Genomic DNA, 10,493 nt, shown 5'->3' with positions numbered 1-10,493 from the left:
AATACTGAAGGGAAAGTGTGCGATGTGGCGACAGGGCGCGTATTGAATCGGTACAGGGGATCGGGCGGCGTAAAAATCGCGTGCAACACGGATTCGGTGGTTTCTCTCGATGAGAGCCGATGATTTAAAAGGGCCCTGGCGATTTTTTGGATGCGCGCGCTCGCCGGTTGATGATGGGGAGTGGTGAAGGCACAACTGAACAAGATGCAGCGTGATGGTTGGTGCGGTCTTGAGTCGGCCAGCCAGAGTATTTTTCAGCACGGCCCCCCTGTCAGACTGAAGCGGCCCAAATTTACGCAGTGCGCCTGAGGCAGCCAAGAACGGGTATTAGGTAATCAAAGTTCTTATTCTGCATTGGCTGGACTGAATCTTCTGGTGCAGTCACACTGAAGAGAACACAGCAGTCTTTTTATATCCCTGAGGAGCCGAATAGCACCTCCGAGGTATCTCTTTAGGGTCTATCCCATAAAAATATCAGTATCAGGGATGTATTTCTTTACATATATCTATAGGACAAACCAAAGTACCCTTGATAATGCAGCTTAAAGATCACGACTTTGACTTATGCTGCGGTGCCTCCTGGAAGGCTCGTATTTATGTCAAAAAGATCAGCAGCCAATCAATCAACGCCGGTGTCAGGCCCACAGAAATACATACGGGGTGCTCTTTCGGCTCATAAGGACCAATAAGCAAAAGGAATGGTTGACTCATGATAAAAGCATATATCAAATGGCTTATTTTCTGGGTGTTGATATTGGATAGAAGAGAAATAGAATCCATTCTGCCTGGAAGAGGGAGAAAAGCTAATGTGTTATTTTTACCGTGATGACTAGATCTATCTCACCGAGCAGTGAGAAGTGGATGGCTTCAAATCAATCAATTACCGCGTAACACGAGCTGGGGAGGCCTAAGGACGTCGTAGGCTCTTACTGGGCTCTTGTATGTTCCAGACACAATCTTAAGCCCCCTATAACCTCCAGTGTGTGTTAGTGGTCTCACCTCTTGAGCCTTTTCTTGTCGGGGCCATCTTCCTCGTCGCTCAGCTCCGCGTATTGGGTTTGTGGCTGCGTCTTACTCCAGGCTTTCGTAAACATAGGGTCACTCTGGGCCTTGTCTGCGTATTTCAGTAGAGCTTCTCGTGGATCTTCGTGCAGCATGCGCGCAAGAGGAATATTCTCTGCGATGAGCTTCTCGTCCGGCTGGTTCTTCTGAAATGGTGTCTGTTGAGGGATGTGGGGGCGTCGAGGATCTTTCGAGCGGCCTGATACTGTAACCCCAGATGGCTTTGAGCTTCTTGTCGCACCTGGCACTACAATCGCATCACCAGATACGCCAACAGACTGGTCCATTGTTAATTCAGGATTGTCGTCAATATGTCGCTTCTTCGGTGCTCGTGACATGACGTCTACAGCGCCTCTACTCGACATCTGCGGGTTGTACAAGACATGAGTCTCGGCATTAGCTGAACCTGTAACGATCTGATTAATCTTCGGATGCCAATCCACTGTTATTAGTGGTGACCCAGGTGTTATTTCAGTGACATGTTCTGCGCGCAGATTGCCAGGATTCAGAATGTGGAGATGGCCAGTCGCGGAGCCCGTGATGATGTTTGTCGAGTTTGGCGCATACTTGATGTTGCTCGTAGGGAAATGGTCTGAGGTTGAGATATGCGCGACTGTGACGAGAGGCTTCGTGAATTTACGAGTGTCCCATAGTTTGATCAAATCATCGCCTCCTCTTGTGACTACCATGCGACCGTCGGACGATACATCAATGCCACTGGTCCACGATTGCGGTTTATGTGCGTCGCGAATTTCTCCTGCAGGTCGCGAGAAAGGACTATTGCCACTGTACATGACCAGCGAGCCATCCAAAGCTGCTGCGACAAGGACGTTGCTGTTTCCTTGGGGTGAAGATCCCCATGCAACAGCGGTCATCTTGGTTCGACCAGCAGAGCCAGCGGCTTTGGATTTGAACACAACGACATCTCTCTGCGTCCGCTTATTGTTGATATCCCAAATTCTGAGTGTGCTGTCTGTACCCGCAGTTACGCACAAGTTTTTGTCAGTGGGGTGCCAGGTGCCAGTCGTGATTTCGGATATGTGGCCCTTGGTGTTGTGCATATCACGAAGGTACATGTCTCCCTTAACAAATTCGGTAATAATATCGCCATCCCGCGACAGTATCTTCGCTTGGGGATGCGCTGACACACAAAGCAAGACGCCTCCTGCTAGAGAGTTGAATTCTATGCGGTGGATAGGATGCGATTGCGAGTTAACGTCGGATGCCTTCGTTTCGTAGGGGTCGACGGATCGGAAAGATCTCAGCGTGCTGGGAGTCATAGAAGCAAAGTCGTGCAACTTGACAGTACAGTCTGTGGACGCAGTTGCTAAGCGTCCTCCTGCTGGGTCTAGTGAGACTGTAGTGACAGCGCGATCGTGGGTTTTAAGAACAAGCTCGTGTGATAGAGGGAATTCATCTTGGTCGGAATCGTCGCTGTTGTCGCTGTCGGAGTCATCACTAGAATCTTGCTTCTTCTTCTTCTTCTTCCCACCACTGACTTCTGCGACTTTTCGGCGACTTCTTTCGATTTGAGCTGCGACATCTGTCTCTTTCGATTTCTTCCCAAATGATGTGGGCAAGAAAGCTCTCATAGGATCGTCTGCTGCCAGTTCGGAAACTTCGATCTCGAAATCATCGTCGGAACTCATGGCAAATAGTTTGGTTATCAATCGTCAATTAGGAAGAAGAGAAAGAAAGAAAGAAGAAGGTTACGTGGGGCCGAGAAGGTGGGAGTCATTTACGAAAGAAGTAGTCAGACAGTCAGGCGGTCTGGTCTGGTTGAACTTTGCCTGGGCGCAGCGCTGGCTGGCTTTGTCTACCACCCCTGGTTCTCCGGCTCTTTTCCTCCTAGTTCAGGACGAAGAATATCTACTAGATAGGCACATGAAATGATACATCCTCTCACTCAATGCTATTACGAAAGCCACCGTGCTCGTTGTTACTGGCCAGTCTGCGTAGTCTCTTATATTTCTATAGTCGATAACAGTTCTCACTATCTTTAGGACGAGTAACCAGTTGTGACTGAAGTGTCATTAATCCTTGTGCTGCTCATGAGGCATGTCAATATGGTGAAGTTTGGTCTCGCGCCGTTTTCATTTCACCGCCAGATGGACTGCCAGGTACTCTATACGCATCCCTACGAAAGAAATGCATCAGTCGTCTATCCTTGCTACCGAGTAGAATTTGTTAGAAATACTCGGTTTGCCGTAGCTTCTCCCATCTGGAAGCACCCCTGCTCCCTTATTGATTTACTCGCACTCTTAATGAAAGGACCTTGGAGTTTGAATAACCACATGGTACAGGTGCATTCTTGTTTTACCCAAACACTAGGGTTAGTTCATGATATCGATCTTAGATGAAGTCGCTGAATAGGTACGGATTAGAGCAAGCACCCCACAAGGAGTATACTTCGTGTATCCCATCACTAGGTGAGTGATGAATGCAATGCATATATTGATTGATTGCTTGATTGGCTACCTACCACGACCCACTTCTTAAACCCGCGCAGATCTGCACCTTACCTCACTGAGTTATTCAACTTCACGCGACAGATATAATAGGGCGCCAAGTTCCAACATCACATTTGCCATAATGCCTCCAGACTCTTTATTGGACGAAGATGAATTATATGTATCCTCAGAAGACTCAGACTTCGCTCTGGATGATTCGCCCGACCAAACTTCCGATCACTCTGACTTAGAAGATTCCAGCGACAAAACAGCCAACAAAAGAAGTCGCCCACACGATGAAGCCGATGCAGGATATGACAACTCGGGTGATGAAGCGATCATAAAAAGGGGTGAGAAGCGTCGTAAGAAAACGCAAGCAAAAGGCGTACATGACCACGACGAGGGTGAGGGCGGTCTGATCAAGACTCGTAGACAGCGTGCCGCTGAGTATGTCTCTAGTATTTACATCCTTCGGTGTGTTTCACTGACAAGGACTACCAGGAAAGAAGAGCGTCAATATGCGACAAACAACGAACCAGTCACTATTGATGTTGATGCGCTATGGGCGCAAATGATATCTAAACCACCAACTCCGGCAAACAAGGACGAGCGACCCAACGACGCAGACACAAGTACCAACTTCATCAACAACCCAAACGACTCAGCTGAGAACAAATCGCACCCAACAATATCCGACCACTCGTCAACAATGATACGAATCAAACGCTCGTATAACTTTGCTGGTCGAATTCACACAGAGGAAAAGCTGGTTCCGCGTGACTCAGCCGAAGCAAAGCTTTATCTTGCCTCACAAGGTCAAGAGGCGCCCAAAAATAGCCCTGAAAAGAGCATTACCAGAAAGGCGTTCCGATCAGCCTTCGAGCCTCAGGTAGATCTTCTTCCCCATCGGGCAGATCTGAATCTCGGATTGGCCGCCCGGATCAAGGCTGGCAAAGAAGCACAAGCCAAGAAACTCAATGTTGTCGAGAAGAGTCGTATGGACTGGGCTGGTTACGTGGACAAGGAAGGCATCAAGGATGAGCTTGAGTTGGCTGGCAAGTCCAAAGATTCATACATGGCCAGAGAGGATTTCTTAGCAAAGAGCGAGGCCCTGAGAGAAGAGGACTCGAGAAGGGCAAGGCTTGCTGGAAAAGTTTGATCCGCCTATACTGTGTTTTTTGGCGTTTTGGCATGATAGATACCATGGGACTTGACATCACTTTCAATAAATTCCTGGCGTTTGCAAGGTCAGTAGGTATATCGGCCTACCATTAGACCAGGCATATATAAGATAATCAGTATCGAGTACATCAAAGGGTCTCCCAAACACCACTGGCTTTTCTTGATTCTTAAATATCACATACCAAGCGTTTATTTTGTTTGTAATACTTACCATGATCATAAACTACCCCGTAGGTATACCTTACCACTCGATCACGGGCATCCATAGCGGGGCAGCCTTGTTATAGTGGGAGGCGAGGCTGAAAATTACTCGGTACCTCAGCAGCAGCCAAAATTTCCTTGCAACATCATTTTCCCAACCCGGTGCTTACCATTGCTGACCTTGAATCAAATCCGCCCGCAATGGCTATCTTAGGCAAGCGCAAGGCTGAGCCTGAGCCTCTAATATCCCAAGAAGATGCTGCAGCCATTTTCAGACGACATTTCGAGGCGGAATTTGCGCCCTTGCCAGAGGCAGAAGCCGCTAAATCGAAATTCAAGAAGGCGAAACATAAGGGAAGCAGCAACGACATCGAGAGCGAGGAAGATGAGGATAACAACAGTGACGAGGATGACGGCGAATGGAGTGGCCTCTCTGGCGAGGACTCTGTCACAGAGGAAGAACATAGTCCAACAATACAGGTCGTAGACCATTCGAACAAGCAACCACCGAAACAAGCGGTAATGTCAAAACGAGAGCTCAAAGCTTTCATGGTATGGATTGCGTCGTATCGATCACTCCAGGACATGGCACTAACAGGAAACTCCCCAGTCATCACGACCTCCAGAGCAAACAACACCCAAAACCGAGCAGTCTCTATCAGCGACTTCATCACCCTCAAACACCCTCCCCGAGGACGCACCCTCCCTTCTAGCCCAAGACCTTGAACTCCGACGACTCCTTGCAGAATCGCATCTTCTCACGCCGGCCATTTCAGCATCGGGTACCACTATTGCACCAAAGGCTTTTGCCACAGGCCGCACTCGTCAAAAGGCTACGGACTTGCGCGTCCAGGCTCTAGGGTCCAAAGTGTCGATTCACAAGCAAGAAAAGATGCCCATGAACATGCGCAAGGGTATTGTTGCTGCGGCAGACGCGCGAGAAGCAAAGCGCCGGAGAGAAGCTAAGGAGAATGGAGTGATCCTCGAACGAGAGACTGGTAAGAAGAAGGGGCGTAGAGATAGGGGAAGGGATGTTGCTGTCGACCGACCGGGAGTTGGTAGACTCAAGGGGGCAGAACTACGCCTGAGCGACAAGGATATCAAGAGCGTAGAAGGGGGCAGAGATGCGTTTGGTAGAAGAAGCCGGCGTTAGCACAGTATTTAGAACCCACTTTCGTGCGCCCAGCAAGACATCGTCACCACTTCAAGCGACTGCCTTTAAAATGGCATGAAAAAGGCAACAGTTTCTTCTTTTAATCTACCACATGTAGCCATTCCTAGTCTGCACGGTCTCCATGGCATAATGCCTAGGAATACAGTCTTATTCAAGGAAGAGGAACCATATATATACAGATGCTTCCTTGGTCCACTTCAACTTAATACGTTCGTAATGCTCTGAGCTACTTGAGAATCTTCCCAGAAGCTACCAGAGTATGAATCTATTGGGGCCATATTGTAAGCACATGTAAGCGCTTCCAGGTAAAAAAGAGAATTTCAAATATAAACAAAGGAAAGGTCAAGGACAGCGCACGCATTTAACCATTGCAAATTTCCACCAAATTTGAAGCCATAAATCCCTTAAAGTCATCATCTGAGCGCAACTAAAATGACAAAATCGTACGCAGGTGTGCCGTTACATCATACCGCTGGCGTTGATAGCAGCCGGTTGGCTCATTGTCATGGGCATGCTGAGTGTCTCGAGACTATTATATGATTGCGTGGGTGCCATACTTGAAGGTGGGGTTGAGCCATGCGCAGCAGCGTTCAGCGAGCCGGTCACATAGGCGCTATCAGAGTGTGGGGAGGCTTCTTCGAGTGAGCCAAGGTGGTCATCACCAGAGAAATCCTCATCTTCCTCGCCTGACAGGTTCAAGGAACCATCTCCGCCATCTTCACGGCCATGAGTACGCTTGTGTCTAGTGTAGGGTATTAGTGACAGCTCCGTTATATAGTTAGGTGTGCAACATACTGCGCCAGATTATCAGATCTTGAGAATGCTTTACTGCAGTGGGGACAGATGTAAGGTCTTTCTTGTGTATGTGTTCGCACGTGTCTATACATCCTTCAGTTTAGTCTTTATACCATATGAGGCAGCAAACTTACCGCTTGAGATGTTCCAAACGCTTGAAAAGACGGCCACAGGTGGGGATGGGGCAAGAGTGTGACTTCTGAGGATACGGACCGACTTCCATGACGGTGGCGGAGCGAGCGCGTCTGACAGCGCCGTTGGGAGCAGGAACAGAGCGCCTCTGATCATTGACATCACCAGAAAATTCCTCGCTAGCAAGATGGGGAAACTCTTGCTGGTGCATGCCCATTGAGTGGGCAGCAGGGCTTCCTTCCACGGTCGACAGGGGGGTCCCGTGCCTTGACATATTCTGGTGGTGTTGGGCATTAACAGAAACTGCGGAGGTGCTGTAGGAGAGACCAGGGGGCGAGTTGTCTGCTGATTCATCACTCTCAGCTACGGGGCCGACTGAGGCAGAAATTGATCGACGAAGCTCAGAAGGCCGGTGGGAATGTGTGTGTGAGGCTGCTTGGGCAGTAGCAGCAGGGGTCGAAATTGCCGACATAGATGGAGGAATGGATGAACGCCGCCTTCTCTGCTTATATGTCGGTGAACCTTCGATCACAGAGTAGACGTTGTTTGTACCATAGGGACGAGAGAACTGAGGACCCGCTAAGTTGGAAGGGGGTAGCTGAACCATGCCGTTAAGGCCGTTCATGCTAGCCATATGGTCAGGAATGGCCGAGTACAAGCCTGTCTCTTCATTGGCGATATACGCAGGCTCAGCCGAGATACCCAAAGCCTGTTGAGGAGGGGTAATGGGTTCGAAAGAAATTCCTCGATTGCTGTAATCCTCGTACTGAGAAGAGACGAATGAAGGGGCTGGCGAATACTCGAGACCATAAGCAGGCATGGAAGCATGGCGCTGGTGTCCTTGAGTGATTGGGACACCATTATGGTTGTACTGAACACGGGTGAAATCAGGTTCCCTCTTGACAGGGACGGCTTGGGCCATTGGGTGGGGCACCGCCATCGTGCCGTAAGGTACCATTGCGTCCATCCCCTCCGCCAAAGGGGGCATGGACTGGGGCATCATTGTCGGGGGAGGCATCGAGTCCATCGCACGCATAACTGGGGAGGTGGACTGGCTCTGAGAGAATGCAGACTGCTGGGCGCTGAAAGAGGAGGAGTTGGCTTGTTGCGCTTTAGTCAGTTGCTCATAGAGCGACTGAGACGAGTCGTATTGAAAAGACAGAGCCGGTTCGCTGACAGCAACGGTGGTGGCTTCCTGACCCATCTTCTCACGCTTAAGATCGCGTTCCAGCGCGTCAAGAAACAGACGGTCGTGTGGGACACTGTACCAGTAAAAGACCTTTTGCTTCTTTTGTGTTCGGATGCAGTTGTTCTTGTAGAGAAAGTCGAGGAAGGCGCTCTTTGGCTCCTCCAGAGAAGCGTCGGTTCCAGACTTGAGATTTCGCAAGTCGGAGAAGATACCCTCCTCAAACTTCTTGGAGTTCTTGACAGGACGGCCAAAAGCCTGGAATCGGAAAGACAGGCATCTCACGATATCTGTACCAGAAATGTGAAAAAGATTGTTCCTGCGGTCAAGTTAGTGACCAAACCCGTGATTGACAGTCAGTCTTATCTCACCAGAGAATGCAAGAGACATATTCGCCAGTTGGCAACAAGAATCGGCGAATGTACTGATCGGGCTGCCAGTCGACAGGGGCTGAGATGAGGAAGTACTTCACTAACAAAGTGTCAGAACACACAAGAGGCAATCTTCTCACATCGAAAACTTACAGTTGTCAACTTGCTGCAGAGCAACTTGGGCATCATGAGGCAGAGCTTGCTGAGCCTCAGTACTCAGCATGAAAGTTTCTGGCTTCTGAGGCGCCATTGTGGAGTGTTGCGGATACATCTTGCCGTGTTCTGAGAGTGTTGTCTATAGTGACGTGACCGTGGGTGGTCAGTCGAGTTGATGGCGCTCAACGGCCGGGAGTCGGTGCGAAGCGAACCGAAAAGTCTGGCAGATGGCAAACGAAACCTGTGGCGAGCAAGTGATGACGGTGCAATCAAAAATTTTAGCCAGATTCAATGGGAATGAAATGGTCGAGGCGCAGCCTGGATCCGAGTATAAATAATGATGGGAATGATGCTTGTTGACCAAAATTCGAGACCAGCCCGGAATAATGGAATCGCTGCGCAATGCGATTCAAGACTCAGCAACCGCGTCAAGCGAATGTGACTGAGAGGCGTCTGGAGTGCAACCGTCAAGGCGTAGGCGATGGTGGGGGATCGAAGTCGAAGTTTCGCGCGAAACAAGAAATCGAACCAGATTAAAGCTATAAGCAAGCAACAAAGGGGAAGCAAGAAGCGAAAAGCTATCAACAGAGCCGTAAAGCAATGTTCATCAAGAGCGAGCAGTGGCTTCGTGAAGGAAAACGAAGGACAGCTGAAAGCGTGGCGGCGCGTTGAGGATGAACTTGAGACGTCGGGGGAGAAGGCGGCTTCTATTGAGTTGGAAAGAGAAACGAGTTTGAGGGCAACTCCGGAATGGGTCCGCGGAGTGTGGAGCGAGGGGAGAGGGGAGGAGGGAGGATTGCAAAATGAAGGGAAAACAAAACGACAAGAGGAAAAGATTTCGGAAGGGAAATCTGAGCGGGCGAGCGAGGATATACGGGGGTTTAATGAGATGTTGTGTGGGAGAGTGTCGCGCCGATGGGTCTGGGTAGCAAGTAAGGCAAAGGAAGAACAAGGCAAGTAAGTGAGTTAAGAGATGGAGACCCATGGAAAGGAGGACAAAGTAACCCAAGGGCAAGTACCTGGGCGCGGACAGATGGGGTGGGTTCCAATTAGGTTGGGATTGGACTTCTAGAGCACGCGCCAACCTGGAAAAGTGAACGACGGCGTTGCGAGGGCGGGAGAGCAGCCACATACCACGCACGGTGCTTTTGGGGAGGACCCAAGTGGGATGGAGGGTGGAGGGCTTGCTCGTCAGCAACGGGAGCAGCGGAGTCAATGTCAGAGCATGATTCAGCGTGCCAATCAGAGACAACAAGTGGAGGCTCATCGTTTTGCTTGTGCTGGAACTGGCACAGTGTGTCTTCCTCTCTGCTTCCATTCCTACCTCGTGCACTGCAAAAAAAATAAACCCACGTAGGTATAGATGGGAACGATAACGGGCAATGGATGGATTCAGGTCACCTTTGATGGAACCTGCAATAGCTCTCTATTCCATGTCATTAATCCCCTCCTGCTTCTGGTCTTTCACTCATACATACGCCTCTACCCTGTCACTTAGCAATTACCCAAACACATTTTGGTCTTTAGTTTATTCTAGATTAGAAACCCCTGGAAGACCAAAAACTGGACTACTCTATTCTGGCAGTCAGGCCAGGAACCCAGGTTAACAGACTCGCAGGGAGATATGAGCCACTCTATCCGGACGGTAATGTATTGTACTGTACAGTGGCATGCCCTATAGTATCACAATAGAAGTCTGATGAAGTTTATACTGTTACGTTCAACACGGTGCCTCCGCACAGAGTGCTCCAGTGCCGAAAACACAGTCAGGCTTGGAGCCTTGG

General features: G+C 49.6%; 4 protein-coding genes across 4 annotated transcripts; 2 read left to right on the top strand and 2 right to left on the bottom strand.

The window, feature by feature from the left end:
* Window positions 1-995: 995 nt before the first annotated feature.
* On the bottom strand, window positions 996-2,711 carry FPRO_04923 (putative RRB1 protein, involved in the regulation of ribosome biosynthesis; the record flags this gene model as incomplete). Its single annotated transcript, XM_031230486.1, has 1 exon — window positions 996-2,711. The coding sequence occupies one exon, from the start codon at window positions 2,709-2,711 to the stop codon at window positions 996-998; it is 1,716 nt and encodes a 571-aa protein (XP_031080617.1).
* A 943-nt stretch (window positions 2,712-3,654) lies between these two features.
* On the top strand, window positions 3,655-4,671 carry FPRO_04922 (putative SWR1-complex protein 5; the record flags this gene model as incomplete). Its single annotated transcript, XM_031230485.1, has 2 exons — window positions 3,655-3,959; window positions 4,014-4,671. The coding sequence occupies 2 exons, from the start codon at window positions 3,655-3,657 to the stop codon at window positions 4,669-4,671; spliced, it is 963 nt and encodes a 320-aa protein (XP_031080616.1).
* Window positions 4,672-5,096: 425 nt separating this feature from the next.
* On the top strand, window positions 5,097-6,048 carry FPRO_04921 (uncharacterized protein; the record flags this gene model as incomplete). Its single annotated transcript, XM_031230482.1, has 2 exons — window positions 5,097-5,447; window positions 5,506-6,048. The coding sequence occupies 2 exons, from the start codon at window positions 5,097-5,099 to the stop codon at window positions 6,046-6,048; spliced, it is 894 nt and encodes a 297-aa protein (XP_031080615.1).
* A 480-nt stretch (window positions 6,049-6,528) lies between these two features.
* Window positions 6,529-8,803, bottom strand: FPRO_04920 (transcription factor; the record flags this gene model as incomplete). The annotated part of the gene is made up of 5 exons (XM_031230481.1): window positions 6,529-6,811; window positions 6,865-6,948; window positions 6,999-8,501; window positions 8,554-8,653; window positions 8,707-8,803. The coding sequence occupies 5 exons, from the start codon at window positions 8,801-8,803 to the stop codon at window positions 6,529-6,531; spliced, it is 2,067 nt and encodes a 688-aa protein (XP_031080614.1).
* Between the last annotated feature and the right edge of the window lie 1,690 nt (window positions 8,804-10,493).

The sequence above is a fragment of the Fusarium proliferatum genome (genome assembly GCF_900067095.1).
Source record: "Fusarium proliferatum ET1 genome assembly, contig: FPRO_scaffold004, whole genome shotgun sequence".
Lineage (NCBI taxonomy): Eukaryota > Fungi > Ascomycota > Sordariomycetes > Hypocreales > Nectriaceae > Fusarium > Fusarium proliferatum.
The sequence above is the reverse complement of the archived record's forward strand: the minus strand, read 5'-3'. Positions and strand labels throughout refer to the sequence as shown.